General features: G+C 37.4%; 1 protein-coding gene across 3 annotated transcripts in view; it reads left to right on the top strand.

Moving 5' to 3' along the window:
* The window catches only part of GCNT1 (glucosaminyl (N-acetyl) transferase 1), a 60,555-nt gene extending 41,348 nt beyond the window's left edge, over nucleotides 1-19,207 (top strand). For all 3 annotated transcript variants that reach the window (XM_068551793.1, XM_068551794.1, XM_068551795.1), the window contains 3 exons: nucleotides 4,417-4,510; nucleotides 13,978-14,114; nucleotides 15,188-19,207. In XM_068551793.1, the coding sequence (XP_068407894.1) occupies nucleotides 14,087-14,114; nucleotides 15,188-16,617 (1,458 nt within the window). In that variant the 5' untranslated portion in view covers nucleotides 4,417-4,510; nucleotides 13,978-14,086 and the 3' untranslated portion in view covers nucleotides 16,618-19,207. The remainder of the gene's footprint in view (nucleotides 1-4,416; nucleotides 4,511-13,977; nucleotides 14,115-15,187) is intronic.
* Nucleotides 19,208-19,732: the final 525 nt, after the last annotated feature.

Below are 19,732 nucleotides of genomic sequence, written 5' to 3'. Positions count from 1 at the left end.
AACAAAGCTAACCAGTGCAGAGCCCTTCCTATCTCTCTTTTTTTTTTTTTTAAATTTATTTTTTTGGCTGCGTTGGGTTTTCGTTGCTGTGTGTGGGCTTTCTCTAGTTGCAGTGAGCGGGGGCTACTCTTCATTGCGGTGTGTGGGCTTCTCATTGCGGTGGCTTCTCTTGTTGCGAAGCACAGGCTCTGGGCACGGGGGCTTCAGTAGTTGTGGCTCGCGGGCTGTAGAGCTCAGGCTCAGTAGTTGTGGCTCATGGGCTTAGTTGCTCTGCGGCATGTGTGATCTTCCCGGACCAGGGATTGAACCTGTGTCCCTTGCATTAGCAGGCAGATTCTTAACCACTGCACCAACAGGGAAGTCCCTTTTTTACTTTTTTAAATTTAATTTTTAATTGAAGTATAGTTGATGTGGTGCGATGTTATATAAGTCACAGGTATACAATATAGTGATTCACAATTTTTAAAGGTTATGCTCCATTTATAGTTATTATAAAATATTGACTATATTCCCTGTGTTGTACAATGTATCCTTGTAGCTTACTTTTTATATAATAGTTTGTACCTCTTAACCCCTACCCCTATAATGCCTCTCCACTCATCCCTCTCCCCACTGGTAACCACTAGTTTGTTGTCTATATCTGTGAGTTTGTTTCTTTTTTGTTATATTCACTAGTTTGTTGTATTTTTTATTTATTTTTTAAATTAATTTTTATTGGAGTATAGTTGCTTTACAGTGTTGTGTTAGTTTCTACTGTATAGCAAAGTGAATCAGCTATACGTATACATATATCCCCTCATTGTTGGATTTCCTTCCCATTTAGGTCACCGTAGAGCATCGAGTAGAGTTCCCTGTGCTAATTAGTAGGTTCTCATTAGTTATTTATATACATAGTATCAATAGTGTATATATGTCAATTCCAATCTCCCAATTCCTCCCACCCCCTGTTGTATTTTTTAGATTCCACATGTAAGTGATATCATACAGTATTTGTCTTTCTTTTTCTGACTTATTTCATTTAGCATAATGCCCTCCAAGTCCATCCATGTTGTTGCTGATGGCAGGATTTCATTCTTTTTTATGGCTGAGTAGTACACCCCCCCCCCCACATCTTCATCCATTCTTCTGTTGATGGACACTATCTCTTTGTCTAGAAGTCTCAGGTGTAATTAGAGGCTGAACAAGAAAATCCTGATTGTTCTTAGAGGTGTGTACGTATGTATGTGAATAGTCATGTAAATATGGTAAATCCTTTTCCTTCCAAATTCTGAATATGTTATGTCATATTAATTTATAATAAAATATATATTATTCCCCCTCCCTCCCTCCCTCTTCCTGCTTTGCCTTTCTATTATTAAAAAAGAAATTAAGGAGAAGATAGCCTGAGCCACATGTAGCTCATTTCTTTAAACATTTTTTTTCATTTTCTTCTTTATATGATGATAGTTTTCTAAATTAAAGAGTAAGTATGTGGTTGAGATGAATATCATCATTTTGGAATTGGTTCATTTTAAAATACAGAGGCAAAAAGAGACGAAATCAAGTTAGTTGTAGTGAGTTGGATGGACCAAGAGTCTGTCATACAGAGTGAAGTAAGTCAGAATGAGAAAAACAAATACCGTATGCTAATGCATATATATGGAATCTAAAAAAAAATGGTTCTGATGAACCTAGGGGCAGGACAGGAATAAAGACACAGACGTAGAGAATGGACTTGAAGACACGGGGTCGGCGGGGGGGAAGGCTAAGCTGGAACAAAGTGAGAGAGTGGCATGGACATATATACACTCCCAAATGTAGAATAGATAGCTAGTGGGAAGCAGCCACATAGCACAGGGAGATCAGCTCGGTGCTTTGTGACCACCTAGAGGAGTGGGATAGGGAGGGTAGGAGGGAGGTGCAAGAGGGAGGGGATATGGGGATATATGTATACATATAGCTCATTCACTTTGTTATACAGCAGAAAGTAACACAACATTGTAAAGCAATTACACTCCAATAAAGATGTAAAAATAAATAAATAAATAAAATACAGAGGCACGTGCTAGTCATACCTAGTAGATTTTAATTTTGAAATGCCGCTATAGCACTTATTTTTTTACGTTGTAAGGTCTTCTGATGTTTCTTACTTATTTGATGATCAGTGGTTTTTGGACTTCTCTTACGTGCATCTCCTTATCTATTTATCACTGCAAACAAGCCTGCATGAGTTGTACTCTTTACCTCTACTGTATGTTTTTGATCAGATCCTTACCATTTGAGCTGTTGAATACAAAGAGCACTTGGTGGAAGAATAAAATGAGAAAGAGGCCTTTTGCTTGGAACAGCAATGTAATTCTAAACACCCCCTATGGCCAGTTATGTGCTGCTGGTCAAAGTACACAACCCCTGTGTTTCAACACCCATCTCTCCCATTGCTCTGTGCTCCTACTATAGTGTTATTTAATCTCGTGGAAAACAGTGTTTAAGTTATTAATACTGATGCTCTTCCAAGCTCAGCCACGGATTACACTATGATTGATTTTGTCATCATCTCATGATTCTGATTTCTTTCGAGTCAATAATAATTATTTCCTCAACCCCCTTCATTTGCTTTTCTTCAATGTAGTTCTTACAGATTCACCCCAAACTCTGCCAGTTGCTTACATTGGCTTTCAATATGCTTATTCCCATCAGTTATTCCATCCATTTCATCTTCTTGAAGACATCTCTTCCAGGGCCTTCTGACCCACTTCCATCTTCTATATTTGTCTGTGGCCTATTACACACACAGCCTGGGGTGTTCGTTTACTGTCCTGCTGGTATTTCCTTTCCTTCCTTCTGGTATTGTGATACAGTTTCTGATTCTAATGTTTTCCTCTTTCTTGGTTTATACTTTAGTTTTGATGGAGCTCATCCTCCAGTAGATTCCTGAAAAAGGATGCATAATGGTAAATATTTTGAAGCCTTGCCTTTCTTAATATGTAAAATGTTTTTATTTTACCCATAATTTACTTAGTAGTTCATCTGGTTCTAAGAATTCTCATCTGGAATTCAGTTTCTTTTAGTACTTTGGAGGCATAGCTCCATTATCATCTGGCTTCTTTGGTTGGTTTTTATGAGGTATGAAGACATTTTGCTTCTGAATCTTTTTCACGTGGATTATTACACCATCCACCCCCCACCCCCCGAAACCTACATGATACTCTTTTTACCAGTGTTCTGACATTTCATGATTAGTATGTATGTCTTGGTGTGGGTCTGTTTTCACCCATCATGTTGGTATTCCAAAGGACTTTTCAATCTGGAAACCATCCCTTTGTTTTGAGATACAGTCTTGAATTATTTAATTGATTTAATTATTTACTTCCATTTTTTCTGTTTTCTCTTTTTGGAGGTACAATTTGGATGGTGGATCTCCTGGTTTGGTTCTCTAAAGTACTATATTTTTTTCTCTAATTTTCCATCAGTTAGTTTGCCTATTTGCTTAACCTCCCGAGAGTTTTTCTCAACTTTATTTTCCAGTGCTTCTATTGAGTTTTTCAGTTTTTGCTGTCATGTTAAGTTTTAAGAGCTTTTTATTTGCCAGGTGTTCTGTTTATGTGGTTTCTTGTTTGTTCTAATCATTGCTGTGAGGCAAACCACCCCAAACATAGTAACATAAAACATTGCTGTTTTATTTTTTGCTCACACATTCTGTGGGTCAGGAATTCAGTTAAGACTTGAGTGACTAGGGGCTGGAGTCATCTGTGGCTTCTTCACTCACATGGCTGGCACCTGGGCTGGGATGAATTGAAGACTGGGTTCAGCTGGGACTGTTGACTTGGGTACCAATGTGTGGCCTCTCTGTGTGGCTTCTTGCAACATGAGAAGTGAACTTTCCCTCTGACGGGGAGCTTCTGGAGAGCACATTTTCCAAGACAACCAGGTAGAAGCTACGTGGTTTTATATGACCTAATCTTGGTGGTCACGTAGTATCACTTCTGCCAAACTCCACTGGTCAGTGTAAACATAAGGTTGTCCAAATTCAAGGGGAAGGGAGTTTTGACCACTTCTTGATTGAAGGGTGGGAAGATCACATATCAGAAGAGCATATGGTATGGTAGTACTTTTTTGCCTGTTTTTAGATAATACAGTCTGTCTTGTATATTGATTAATTGTATACAATGTCTTTTTTTACCTCTCTGAGGATATTATTAGTAGTTTTCTTTTCCCTGTGCATAGTCTGTCTTCCTTGAACATTTGGGGGGCATTCCCAATGTAAGCAGCATGATTAAGTCTTTTTCACTTGTCCTGATTGGATTCCCTAGACAGTAAATTCCTGCATTGGCTTGGCTGCCAAAGTTCTGGGAGCTGAGAGCTGGAAATAGGGAAGGAGATGAGATCTCGATATTTATTGTCCTTGGGTTCACTTAGTCTGACTGTCTTCTCTTTCAGGAAAGGCATCAGTGTTCCAGTGCAGGACCTTTTCCAGGACACTCACGATGACAGTTGCCAAGTCCTGTAGTAGGTCCTGGGTGAGGAAGCCTTGGTATGTATTTGGGACTTTTATTTTTCTTGCTATCTCAGAATTCATGAGCTTTGGTTATTTAGAGTGGTTCTTATTGTTTAGTCATTGGCCTCATTGAGTGTTCCCACTCCACATCCTTCAAGAAATCTATGTGATTTGTGAAATCTGAAGGTGAAGGAACACTGGACCCAGCAGTATGAACCTCTGCCTTATTTTTATTTTTTAATTGTATTATTTATTATTATTTTATTTTATAAATTTATTTATTTATTTTTGGCTGCATTGGGTCTTCATTGCTGGGCACGGGCTTTCTCTAGTTGCGGTGAGCGGGGGCTACTCTTTGTTGCGGGGTGCTGACTTCTCATTGCCGTGGCTTCTCTTGTTGCGGAGCACAGGCTCTAGGCCCGCGGGCTTCAGTAATTGTGGCACACAGGCTCAGTAGTTGTGGTGCATGGGCTTAGTTGCTCTGCTGTATGTGGGATCTTTCCGGACCAGGGCTTGAACCCATATCCCCTGAATTGGCAGGAGGATTTTTAACCACTGCACCACCAGGGAAGCCCCCTGTTATTTGTTTTTTAATATTTTCAATATTCTTTGTGTGTGCTTAAACTAAGTAATGTTTGATGACTGAAGTTCCATTGAAATAATATAGTATGTGGACATTTATGCCTCCCTTTAAACTTTTCCACATAGAAATCCCTTTCTTAATGAAATCTTATTTTCCCTTCACCTCCTCCTAACTCTTAGCCAAGTTTTGTTTAAGGGAATGTTCTATATCTTGAAGTTAGGCTCGTTAAATACTTTGAATGATACATCATTGGAAGAAATGTATCTTCTCTATTCTCCATGGTGATAAATACACAAAAACAAAAACATTATTAATAAAATAGACTTGTTTTCTCACACGCTTACCTACTTTACAGAAACTTATCCATTGTGTTAAAACCTGAGACTAGTGATTTTACATTTTAAAAAGCATTTTTCAAAGCATGGTGGATGTTTAGGATGTGGATGAGAATGGTAAAGACAAGCCTTTTTTGAGGTGAGATCTAAGTTTCTGGTCAGTTTCTTCAGGTGAGATCCAAGTTTTTGGTCAGGAACTTGTATTTTCTGTATGAATTTTGGGGTGACTATGAACTCACATTCTTTAAAAAAATCTGTTTAGGATAGTTCTACTTCTTGTTTAAAAAACTCCACATGGGCTTCCCTGGTGGTGCAGTGGTTAAGAATCCGCCTGCCAAAGCAGGGCACACGGGCTCGAGCCCTGGTTCAGGAAGATCCCACATGCTGCGGAGCAACTAAGCTTGTGCTCCACAACTACTGAGCCCTCAGGCCACAACTACTGAAGCCCACGTGCCTAGAGCCCATGCTCTGCAACAAGAGAAGCCACTGCAATGAGAAGCCCGTGCACCACAATGAAGAATAGCCCCCGCTCGCCGCAACTAGGGAAACGCCCGTGTGCAGCAACAAAGACCCAACGTGGCCAAAAATAAAAATAAATTAAATAAATTAAACAAAAAAAAACTCCACAGGTGCTAGTCTTTTGTTTTTTGGTTGAGTTGTAAGAGTTCTTTATATATTCTGGATATTTATCAAATAAATGATTTGAAAACATTTTCTTTTATCCTGTGGGTTGTGATTTCACTTTTTTGATGGTGTTCTTTGAACCACAAAACTTTTAAATTTTGATGGTTTAGTTAATCAATTTCTTTTTTCTTTTATTGCTTGGGCTTTTGGTGTCATATATAAGAATCCATTGCCAAATTCCAGGTCATGCAGATTTACCCGTTTTCTTTTTAGTTTTATAGTTTTAGCTCTTGTATTTAGATATTTTATCCATTTTTTGGGCATATGCTATTTTGTATATGCTGTGAGATAGGGACACAACCTCATTCTTTTGGATGTGGACATCCAGTTGTACCAACACCATTTACTTAAAACACTGTTCTTTCCTCATTGAATTCTCTTGGTACCCATATCAAAAATCAGTTGACTGTAAATGTAAGAGTTTATTTCTTGGATTCTATTCCATTGTTCTGTATGTCTTCTTGTACCAGTACCATACCATTTCTCTTACCATAGCATTTATAGTAAATTTTGGAATTGGGAAATGTGAGTCTTCCAACTATGATCTTTTTCAAGACTGTTTTGTCTATCCTGGGTCCCCTGAATTTCCACATGAATTTTAGGATCAGCTTGTCAATTTTTGCTAAAAAAGGCAACTGAAATTTGATAGGAAAATTATTGGTTAATTATTGGGTATATTGCCATCTTTACAATATTGAGTCTTAAGTTATGAACGTAGAATGTCTTTCCATTTATTGTCTTAAATTTTTTCAACGAAATGTTTTCAACAGTCAAGTCTTATACTTCTTCTGTTGAATTGTTTCTTTTAGCTATTTTATTCTTTTGGATGCTATTATAAATTGAATTACTTTCTTCATTTTATTTTTGGATTGTTTATTGTTAATATATGGAAATACAATTGCATTTTTGTATAATGACCTTGAATCTTGCAAACTTGTTAAATTCATTCTAATTTTGTGTGTGTTTTTCTTGGGGTTTTCTATAAACAAGATTATGTCACCTACAAATAGAGATAGTGTTACTTCTTTCATTTTAAACTTGATGGCTTTTATTTCTTTTTCTTCCCTAATTGCTTTTCCTAGATCCTCCAGTAAAATGTAATAAAAGTAACAAGAGTGGACATCCTTTTCTTGTTCCTGATCTTAGCGGGGGAGAATCTAGTCTTTTACCATTAAGATGTGCTGTTAGCTGTGCATTTTTCATAGATGGCTTTATCAGGTTGAGCTAATTCCTTTTTATTCCTAGTTTATTCTACTGTTTCTATCATGAAGTGGTGTTGATTCTGTCAAATGCTTTTTTCTGTGTCTATTTGGATTATGGAGTAATTGTCACTCATTCTATGAATAGGGTGTGTTACATTGACTTTTGCATGTTAAACCAATTTTACATTCCTGAATTAAAACCCATGTGGTCCTGGCATATAATCCTTTGTATGTTGCTGGATTTGGTTTGCTGGTATTGTGTTGAGAATTTTTGTGTCTATAACTGATATTGATCTATAGTTTTCTTGTGATGTCATCGTCTGCTTTTGTTATCAGGGTAATCGATTACTGGCGTCATAGAGTGAGTTGGGAAATGGTCACTCCTATTCCACTTTTTTTATAAAAGTTTTGGAAGGATTTTTGTTTAATTCTTCTTTAAATGTTGTAAAATTCACCAGTGAAGTCATCTGGGCCTGGGCTTTTTTTTGTGGGAGGGTTTTTGGTAATTGTCGTTACAGCTCTGTTCAGATTTTCTATTTCCTCTTGAATCACTTTCTGTAGTCTGTGTTTCTCTGTCTAAGAATTTGTCCATTTATCCAGATTATCTAATTTTATTGGATGATGACTTTTCAGAGTATTCCCTTATAATCCTTTCTATTTATGTAAGGTTGGTATGTTAGGTTGATATTTTAAAAATACAGGTGTTTATAGATATACATTCCTCTTGAACACTGCTTTTGCTGCATCCTATAAGTTTTTTTGTTTTTGTTTTCATGTCATTTATATCAGAGTAGTTTCTGATTTGCCTAGTGATTTCTTCTTTGACCCATTGGTTATTTAGGAGTGTATAGTTTAATTTTCACAAATTTGTGAATTTCTCAAATTTTCTTCTGTTGTTGACTTCTAATTTCATTCTTTTGTAGTGAAGGACATATGTTCCATCATTTCAGTCTTTTTAAATTTAATAAGGTTTGTTTGATAGTCTAGCGTATGACCCATCTTGGAGAATGTTCCATGTGTCCTTGAGGAGGATGTGTGTTTTGCTGTTCGGTGAAGGTGTTCTATAGCTGTCTGTTAGGTCTAGTTGGTCTATAGTGTTGGTCAAGTCTTCTGTTTCCTTGTTGACCTTCTCCTTTTTATTCGTTTTATAATTATAAAATGTGCTTCTTTGTCTAATAATTTTTGTCTTAAAGTCTGTTTCATCAGATTAGTATGATTACTCTAGCTCTTTTTTTTTGTATTTATTCGTGTAGTATATCTGTTTACATTCTTTTACTTAAACCTAGTTGTGTCTCTCAATCTAAACCATGTCTCTTGTAGACATCATATAGTTGGATCATTTTAAGAAAAATCTATTTTGCCAATCTCTGCCTTTTGATTGGAGGTCTTAGTCCATTTATATTTATTATAATTACAGATAAGGTAGGATTTACATTTGCAATTTTGTTATTTGTTTTTTGTGTGTCTTATGTCTTTTTTGTTCCTCTCTTCCTCAATTGCTATATTCTTATGTGTTAGATATTTTCGAGTGTACTATTTTAATTCCCTTGATGTTTCCTTTACTGTATGTTTTCAAGCTTTTTTAAAGTGATTGCCCTTGGAATTACAAAAAAAAAAGAACCTTCTTAACTTAAAATATTCTACTTTAGATTAATACCAACTTAATTTCAATAGTATTCAAAAACTTTGCTCTGATAAAGCTCTGTTCCCCTTCCCTCCTTTATACTATTATTACTATATAAATCACATCTTTATACATTATAATCCTGTCAATACAGTGTTATAATTACTACTTTATGTAGTTATCTTTTAAATCAGGTGGGAAAACTGTTCATAGAAAATTACATTTCCTGTGTATATACTTTTATAGATGCTTTTTATTTCTTCATGTGGATTTGAGTTACTGTCTAGTATCCTTTCTTTTCATCCTGAAGGACTCCATTTAGTATTTCTTTTGGGCAGGTCTGCTAGTGATGAATTCTCTTAGTTTTCATTTATCCAGAAATGTCTTAATTTCTCATTGTTTTTGAATGACTATTTTGCTGATCATAGAATTCTTGGTTGAATCTTTTTTATTTCTGTCCATTGAATATGTTATTCATTACCTTCTGGCCTCCGTTGTTTCTGATTTGAAGCTGTTAATTTTGAGGACCCCTTGTATAATCACTTTTCTCTTGTTATTTTCAAGTTGTCTTTCAACAGTTTAAGAAGTATCTAGATGTGAATTTATTTGAGTTTATCATCCTTGGAAGTCACTGAGCTTCTTGAATGTACAGATTAATTTCTTTTTCAATTTTAATGGATTATTATTATTAGTATTTTTTTTAGAAATCTCCATTTTAATTTTTATTTATTAATTTATTTATTTTTGGCTGTGTTGGGTCTTCGTTTCTGTGCGAGGGCTTTCTCTAGTTGCAGCAAGTGGGGGGGTCACTCTTCATCGCAGTGCGCGGGCCTCTCACTATCACGGCCCCTCTTGTTGCGGAGCACAGGCTCCAGATGCGCAGGCTCAGTAGTTGTGGCTTACAGGCCCAGCCGCTCCCTGGCATGTGGGATCTTCCCAGACCAGGGCTTGAACCCGTGTCCCCTGCATTGGCAGGCGGATTCTCAACCACTGCGCCACCAGGGAAGCCCTTAATGGATTATTTTTTAGAGCAGTTTTAAGTTTACAGAAAAATTACACAGAGAGTCCAGAGTTCTCATAAACCTGCTCACATTGTTTTCCCCATTATTAGTGTCTTGCACAAGTGTGGTACATTTGTTACAAGTGATGAAACAATATTGATACATTATTAATTATAATTAAGAGGGGTCAGTCTTTTTTTTTTTTAATTTATTTATTTTGTTTATTTATTTTTGGCTGTGTTGGGTCTTCGTTGCTGCACGCGGGCTTTCTCTAGTTGTGGTGAGCAGGGGCTACTCTTCATTGCAGTGTGCAGACTTCTCATTGCGGTGGCTTCTCTCGTTGTGGAGCACGGGCTCTAGGCACGCGGGCTTCAGTAGTTGCGGCACGCGGGCTCAGTAGTTGTGGCTCATGGGCTCTAGAGCACAGGCTCAGTAGTTGTGGCGCACTGGCTTAGGTGCTCTGTGGCATGTGGGATCTTCCCGGACCAGGGATCAAACCCGTGTCCCCTGCCTTGGCAGGCGGATTCTCAACCACTGTGCCACCAGGGAAGCCCCTAAGAGGGGTCAGTCTTTGTGTTGTACAATTCTTTGGGTTTGGACAAATGCATAGTATCCTTTAACCACTGTAACAGTATCCTATAGAATAGTTTCATCACCCTAAAAATGCCCTGTTCTGTACCTATTCATCTGTTCCTTCTTTCCTTCAAATCCCTAGTAAATGCTGAACTTTTATTGTCCTTATAGTTTTGCCTTTTCCAGACTATCATATCTTTGGACTCATACAGTGTGTAGCCTTTTCACATTGGCTTCTGTCACTTTGCAGTATGCGTTTAAGCTTCCTCCATGTCTTTTAATAGCTTGGTAGCTGATTTTTTAAAAAATCACTGAATAATATTCCATTTTATAGATGTACCACAAATTGTTTATTCATTCACCTATTGAAGGACATCTTGATTGCTTCCAGTTTTTGGCAATTATGAATAAAGCTGCTATAAACATTCATATGCCTGTTTTTGTATGTACATACATGTTCAGTTTGGGTAAATAGCTAGGAGTGTGATTGCTGGGTTGAATGATTAGCCTATATTTAGCTTTGTAAGAAACTGCTAAAGTGTCTGCCAAAGTGATTGTCCCATTTTGCATACTTGGAGCTCATTGAGTCTCTTGGATATTCAGATTAATTTTTTAAAGTCAAATTTGGGAAGTTTCAGCCATTATTCAAATTTTTTCTGGAGATATCATACTCCCTGACTTCAGAACATACTATAAAGCTACAGCAATCAAAACAGTGTGGTATAGGCACAAAAACAGATACATAGATCAATGGAACAGAATAGAGAGCCTGGAAATAAACCTACACACTTATGGTTAATTAGTCTGTGACAAAGGAGGCAAGAATTTACAGTGGAGAAAAGACAGTCTCTTCAATAAGTGTTGTTGGGAAAACTGGATAGCTATATGTAGAAGAACAAGATTAGAAGAACATTTCTTCACACCATATACAAAAACAAACTCAAACTAGATTAAAGACCTAAATATAAGTCCTGAAACCATAAAACTCCTAGAAGAGAACATGGGCAGAATGCTCTTTGACATAAATTATAGCAACATTCTTTGGGAACTATCTCCTAAGGCAAAAGAAATAAAAGCAAAAATAAACAATGGGACCTAATTTTAAACTTAAAAGCTCTTTGCACAGCAAAGGAAACCACTGGACAAGACAAAAAAACAAGCTACTGAATGGGAGAAAATATTTGCAAATGATATGACCGATAAGGGGTTATTATCTAAAATATGTAAACAGCTCATACAACTCAATATAAAAACAAACAACCCAATCAAAAAATGGACACAAGACATGATTAGACATTCTTCCAAAGTAGATATACAGATGGCCAACAGCCATATGAAAAAATGCTCATCTCTAATCAGCAGGGGAATGCAAATCAAAACCACAATGAGATATCACCTCACACCTGTCAGAATGGCCGTCATCAAAAGTCTACAAATAGCAAATGTTGATGAGGATGTGGAGAAAAGGGAACCCTAGTACACTATTGGTGGGAATGTAAATTGGTGCAGCCACTATGGAAAACAGTATGGAGGTTCCTCAAAAAACTAAAAATAGAACTACCATATGATTCAGCAGTTCTACTGCTGGAGATATATCAGAAGAAAATGAAAACGCTAATTTGAAAAGATACATGTACCCCAGTGTTCATAGTAATGTTATTTACAATAGCCAAGATATGGACACAAACTAAATTGCCTGTCACTGGAATATTACTCATCCGTAAAAAATGAAATTCTGCCATTTGCAACAGTGTGGATGGACCTAGAGAGTATTATGCTTAATGAAATAAGCCATACAGAGAAAGACAATACTCTGTTATTAGTTATATGTGGAATCTAAAAAATAAAACGAATATATATAACAAGCCTCACAGATACAGAGAACAAACTAGTGATTACCAGTTGGGAGAGGGCAGGGGAGGAGGAGCAAAATAGGTGTATGGGATTAAGAGACACAAACTATTATATATAAAATAAGCAAAAAAGATATATTGTACAGCACAGGGAAATAAAGCCATTATTTGGCATTTACTTTAAATGGAGTATAATATATAAAGTATTGAATCACTATGTTGTACACCTGAAACTAATACTGTAAGTCAACTGTACTTCAGTAAACAAAATAAAGTCAAATTTGGGAAGTTTTCAGCCATTATTCAATTTTTTTCTTCACCCCCTCCCCCATGCTCATGACTGCAGCCCCCTCTTTCACCCTTCTCTCCCACCCTTTCCTCCACTTTCTTTCTGACACTCCTGTTATGCATTTGTTGATGTGCTTAATGGTTTCTCACAGGTCTCTGGGCCTCTGTCATCTTTCTTAATTCTTTTTTCCTTTTGTACCTCAGGCTGGATACTCTCACTTGACCTTTCCTCAGTTCCATTGATTCCTTCTACTGTCAGTGCATACCTGCTGTTGAGCCCCTCTAGTCAGTTTTTCAATTCAGTTATTGTACTTTCAATACAATCAATTCTATTGGTTCTTTTTTATAATTTCTATTTCTTTATTGAAATTCTCAATTTGGTTAAGTATCTTTCTCATGGTTTGATTTAGTTCTTTAGTTGTTTGAACATACTTATAATAACTGACTGAAAGTCTTTGTGTAATTAAGTCCAGTGCTTGGGCTTCCTCCGGGACAGTTTTTATTGAAGCCCCTTTTTCTGTGTATGGGCCAGACTTGTGTTTCTCTACGTGCCCTGTAATTTTTTGTTGTTGTTGAAAGTGGACATTTTATAATGCATCAACTTTAGAAATCATACCTCTGCCCCTGCCCAGCCCAGGGTTTATTGTTGTTATGGACCTTCTTGGGTTAATTTTGTAAATCTGTGTTCTTTATTGCGTGAGGCAACTTAAGTCTCTGTTCAGTTAGCTTAGAAGCTGACTAATGATTAGTCAGAGATTTTCTTAAATGCCTTAAGCAGAAATTGCTTAAGGGTATAACTTTGTTTAGGGATCTGATGTCTTAATAGTTCAGATGCTTAAGTATTTTAGCAGAATCTCCCAATGTTTGCTTTCCAGTAGAGGTTTGGAATGGGGTAGTAGACAACATAGTTGGAGGAAGATGAGATAAGCAGCTAATTCAATTGCAGGATTGTCTTTAATGGGCCAGTGAGCATTGGGAATCCTCACAGCTGGATAGGATATGTAGGATTTTCCAATCATATAGGACCATTAAACTGTTCCTTGGCACACATTTTGGGAAATACTCCTAGAGTTTTCCCTGAAAAAGTTCAACCTAAATTGTAGGATGTCTTCAAACCTTTAGCAGTCCACAAACTTAGACTAAAAAAAAAAAAAGACTGTAGAGAAGGTTTTAAAAGAGAAATCAACGAGCCATCATTTTGAAGAAAAAAATGGATATGACCAGCCATCATTTTGAAGAAAAAAGTGAATATGTCGAATTAGTTTACCAGTATGCTTTCTGAGTGTGTGTGTATACTTACGTGGGCATATATATCCCTTCACAAATTTTTCTTTTTGTTTCACGTGTTTTTTTAAAAAAGACTCATGGGACATAACAGCATTGCTGGATGCCTGGCACATTTAAGAAACCTGACTGCATAAGAAGCACTCTACATGGGCAGAAGATGTTACCTGGAATTAGAGCACTAAATGATCCCGACTTTTCTTGATTTAAATGGTAAAAAGTCTAACTACTTTTTGTAACATTACTCTGTACAAATGATGGTCAGTTATTTATTTTTATTTGTATTATTAATATTCACAATTTGTTTCCTAATTAAATATTTAAAAGTTCTAGTGCTAATTCTGGTGTTAAAAACTGTTCAAATCTCTATAAATCTGGTTTTGAGACAATTGATAGTATTTGACTTTCTTTGTTAGAACCAATTGCCGAGTAATAAAATTGACTTTTGAAAACAAAACAATATCTGTATATTTGTAAACATTTTACATAATAAAAGTGGGTTAGGTTCCTGGAATTTGAATATAGACAAAGGGTCTTTCATAAGTTACAATTTGCATACAAGTGTTGTTTTTCAGCTAGGCTGTTTCTCTGTGTTGGATTATGTATGTCTTCTCTTCCTGTGGTGCCTGGTGTGGAACTGAACAAAGTGAAGTCAACCCAAAACAGTTCCAAATCTGACCTGGTTTCACCTGAGCCTTTCTGTTCCAGTTTGAAAATCCAGTTGACCTGCTTTTCCTTCAAAGATTCTTAGAAGCCACAGCCATTTCTGAATGTCTCCTTAAGTGTACTCCCACTCCTAAGTTGGTAAAGAGCAGAGTGGATCTGATCTCTTCAAATACTTGGGGCTGCTGACACCAACTGATGGACATTAATGGATGTGTCAGGAGGAACCCAGATTAGTAATGATTTCAAGGCAAGGGGTGCTAATTAGCACTGGCACAGGATCAAAAACTCACCAACTGTGGAGAATTCAATAACTATAGCCTAGGTCTTCAACTGTGTTTTGCACTTCAATATACCTGAGAGGTAAAATGTTGATTGTAGGATACTCTAGCATATCCTTGTACTCAGCTTTTTTAAAAAGACAATCTGGCATTGATACCAGAGATGATGGGTATCCTATAACACTACTTCCTTTCCTCTGATTGACCCACTTTGTTTTTGTCTTAAACATCTGACCTCATAGCAAAGAGGACAGTTTTTGAGCCTGAGAAGATGTCATGAAACACTGTATTTTTTAATATATATATATATATATGTATGTATCCTTTCTATTTTTCTTTTAGTGCTGCCCTCCATTTCAAGATGCCTTTGCACTTCTGATAAATGCAAACTGACAAATCTCCAGGCCACGACAGAGGGGAAATCATTACTGCTTGAAGCCTGGAAGACTGCCCTTAATAAAGCCAAGTCCCCAATTGTTGTTGAAATGCTGAGGAAGTTGTGGAGGAGGAAACTTTTTTCTTATCCCACTAAATACTACTTCTTCCTTCTTGTTTTTTCCCTGGTCACCTTCTCTGTTTTAAGAATTCATCAAAAGCCTGAATTTGTAAATGTTGGACATTTGGAGCTGCTTGAAGAGAATCCTAGTCGTAATATTAATTGTACCAAAGTTCTACAGGGTGATGTAGATGAAATCCAAAAGGTAAAGCTTGAGATTCTAACAGTGAAATTTAGAAAGCACCCTCGATGGACAAACTATGACTACATAAACATGACCAGTGATTGTGCTTCTTTCATCAAGAAGCGCAAATATATTGTAGAACCCCTTAGTAAAGAAGAGGCAGAGTTTCCAATAGCATATTCTGTAGTGGTTCATCACAAAATTGAAATGCTTGACAGGCTCCTGAGGGCCATTTATATGCCTCAGAATTTCTATTGCATTCACGTGGATACAAAATCAGAGGAATCCTTTTTGGCCGCAGTGATTGGCATTGCATCCTGTTTCAGTAATGTCTTCGTGGCCAGTCAGCTGGAGAGTGTTGTGTATGCATCTTGGAGCCGGGTTCAGGCTGACCTCAACTGCATGCAGGACCTCTACCGAATGAACGCAGACTGGAAGTACTTGATAAATCTCTGCGGTATGGATTTTCCTATTAAAACCAACCTGGAAATTGTCAGGAAGCTCAAGTCGTTAATGGGCGAGAACAACCTAGAAACGGAGAGAATGCCATCCAATAAAAAAGAAAGGTGGAAAAAGCATTATGCAGTCGTGAATGGAAAGCTGACAAACATGGGGACCGACAAAATACATCCTCCTCTTGAAACACCTCTGTTTTCAGGCAGTGCCTATTTTGTGGTCAGTAGGAGGTATGTGGAGTATGTGCTCGAGAATGAAAAAATACAAAAGTTTATGGAGTGGGCAAAAGACACATACAGCCCGGACGAGTATCTCTGGGCCACTATTCAGAGGATCCCCGAAGTCCCAGGGTCACTGTCCTTAAGCCATAAGTACGACATGTCCGACATGCACGCGATTGCCAGGTTTGTCAAGTGGCAGTACTTTGAAGGTGACATTTCCAAGGGCGCCCCCTACCCGCCGTGCAGCGGCGTCCACGTGCGCTCCGTGTGTGTTTTCGGAGCGGGTGACTTGAACTGGATGTTGCGCGTGCACCACTTGTTCGCCAACAAGTTCGACATGGACATCGACCTCTTTGCCATCCAGTGTTTGGATGAGCATCTGAGGCATAAGGCCCTGGAGACATTAAAACACTGACCCTTGGAGGCAGTTTTAGAAATAATTAGGAGGCATGAGATGTACCCCATTTGATTCTTCCGCCTACAGAATCTAACTCTTCAAGCCAGAGAAGGTCTATGGTTTCTGCTTAGCAGGTCGGTTAGAAAGGTTGTAGCCTTCAGGCTTGACTTAGAGTCAGTGAGAGGGTAGGGCAGGTTGCAGGGCGTTGTGCGGGGGAGTGGCCCAGGGCGGCTGGGGAAGAGGTTGAATGCAAGTTATCCTGTTTAAAGAGCTGAGGGACTGAACAAAACCTGAAGGTTTGACCTGTGCCAAAATTGCTTGGAGAGCTTTAAATATGATGGTTTTTCCTGATTTGAATAGATTTATAGCAACAGCCAACAGTCAGGATGTAATTTATTTTGTAGACCACGTTTGTTGAAAGAGAAATTTGACTTTATTCTAAATGACCTTTGTAAATGATTGACTTTCTGCTGTAACATTGCATTGTGTTGTGTGTCTCTATATGCCATCTCAGGGAACTTGCAAAAACGGGCTTGACTGAATGTGAATATTTCCCATTTACGCTTTTAACAATGTACATATGTTTTTAATAGCGCCCCCTCCCCCCCCCGCTGCCAAAAAAAAAGACTTTATAGTTTAGTTGATTCTATGAATCATCTTAGGTTATCTACAAAGTTAAGGTATCTTTGATTATTATAATGTCTACAGAGTAATACTCAATTTTTTCAAATATGTCTCTCTTCTCCTCCTCCAGTCTCCCTAGACCCTGCTATCAAGCTGTATATAAACTTGTTTTCATAGTGCTTCATATTCCTAGTGTCCCATATTACAGCCTCAGTTCTCCTATGTGATCCGATTGGCAGTAATTGGTGTGGAGAACTAAGACGGAAAGGGTGAAGTGTAAGTATGGCAGAGGGGAGGAGTAGTCATATGTAGACAATCTCTGAGGCCTATGATGCAACAATCGGTACTATCCCCAGAAATTAAGCCTGTTGCTCTTTGGGTCTGCTTGTGTCCATCCTCCAGGCTCTTGCATCCGACTGTCACCTCTGTCGCCTTTTGAAAGGAACTGGCTTCCCGTCTTCTTGCTTCTTCATGTTACCTGCCCATTGGTTATTTGTTAGCTCTTGCATTTTCAGTTCCCTTCTCTCTCGGAACCTATGAGGAGGGGAAAGGTGTGCTGTTGTACCACCTGCCATGCTTGAAGGCCTGGGTATCCTAAAGGGAACATTAGATTTGGGGCGGATTGTCTCAGTATTGATATTATTCTCAGCATATGGTTTTTACTCTGTTTTTCACTAAAAGACAGATTTGCGGTTGCTATTGTGCTGTCTCAAATCTCAAATGAAGATTTAAAAAAAAAAACCAACTTGCTCTTTTGCTAAGCTGATACCATTCAGCCATCGATCTAATAGGAAATGAGAAGCTTTATCATTTAGCTGAGACTTCAAACAAGAATCAAATCCATGTACTTTATTTTTAAAACTTAGGCAACTTAAATAGTATATGGGAAATATATAATATCAGACAGTTTTCAGGCATTCAACTGATAAAACATTTTATTCCTCAGAGTTAGGAAACATTTTTATTTTATGGAGAGGTTTGTTATACTGACCCTCTTGAATGAAAGTTTCACAGTTTTGGAAACTTAATCATTTGTAAATGTGCAAGTCAGTGGATTGCTATGGTTTGCATGATTTAACAGGGCAGCCAATGTTAGACCAAGAAAAACATACCCACTTTGAAAATTCAAGAGGTGATGTCAGTGAGGACATTGTATGCATGGTGTTCTGTCTCCATTGGCTTCTAAACCAATTTGTTCTTTGAATGCACGTCACATGTCTCTCCCATGCTCTCTTTTAGAAGAAAGATTTTACCTGTAAGTTGGGCCGCCTTTTTTTTTTTACTCTAAAACCAGTGATTTTCAGTGACATACTTTGTGTCTATGTCTTGTGTTTCTTTCACTTCATTCATTGTATCTTGAATACTATAGACATTTGTCATTTTTTTATTTTGAATATTTGCAAATTTACGGGAAAGTTAAAAGTAATAGTACAGTGAACATCATAGGACTTTCACCTGGAGTCACTGGTGGTTAGCATCGTGCTCATTTGCTCAGTTTTACGGATTTTTGAATTTAGCAAAATCGAAAATTGAAAGTTAAAAAAAAATTTACAAACATCATCGCAGTGCTCTTACTGTAGCATGACTGAATCTGATTGACATTTAAATTGGCAGCTTTGAGGGTTTTTTTTTCCTCCACCATAGATGTAAAAATATGATTTTAGAATCCGTTTCCACAAGCCCCACACTACAACTGTGCACCCACCATCTTTTATGTAGCTGTGGTACGTCATCTCTCTAGAATGGCACTTGCTGAAATGTGTCTGAATATTACCCTATTGCTAATAGCTTTACAGGGATTATATAGCCATTAGGACTCAATTTTATACTATCCAACCTAACTTAAAACAAATAAAATTCATAGTAGTGGAACAAGCAATTGGAAGAATCAAGAAGATGGTTTCAAAAGGAAACCCTTACTACATTCAGGAGGAGCAAAAATGTTGTAAGTTCTTTGGGGAAGATAAATTATTTAAATTGCTTCCTGTATGTCAGTTATTAAGTACTAATTTCTTTTTGCTGTCATTTAAGGTCTTTTTTATAGGGAATTATTAGAAATCGTATTCCCAAATAAATCCTTAAATATACATAAACTGCAATTTTTTAATGGAAGCATTCTAGTTAATGAAGTACTGATCAAGATTCACATATTACTTATTAAGGACAAGAGTTAACAAAAATGGTTCTTTCTTTATAGGCAGTTACCTAGGCTCTTCCCAGACCATGGTAAACAGCCATTCAGCCTTGAAAATGTGAAACACTATTGTCTCTAAACATGTATTTGTGTCATTCGTCAAGCACAATTCACTTAAAGAACAGAAGTGGATTTTCCTTTGTAGTCATTTGGGGGAGGAGGAAGCCATGTTTTACTTCATTTCATCTGTAGAGTCAGTTGACCTGGACTTTTTCAGTTGGCTTAGGAAAATAAAAATCATTTCTCATTATGGTAAACATAAATAAGTAAATGCAACAGTTTCATGGCAAGTGTGGTTACCGTAAGGTTTACTCT

Source organism: Eschrichtius robustus, chromosome 10, assembly GCF_028021215.1.
Source record: "Eschrichtius robustus isolate mEscRob2 chromosome 10, mEscRob2.pri, whole genome shotgun sequence".
Taxonomy (NCBI): domain Eukaryota; kingdom Metazoa; phylum Chordata; class Mammalia; order Artiodactyla; family Eschrichtiidae; genus Eschrichtius; species Eschrichtius robustus.
The sequence above is the reverse complement of the archived record's forward strand: the minus strand, read 5'-3'. Positions and strand labels throughout refer to the sequence as shown.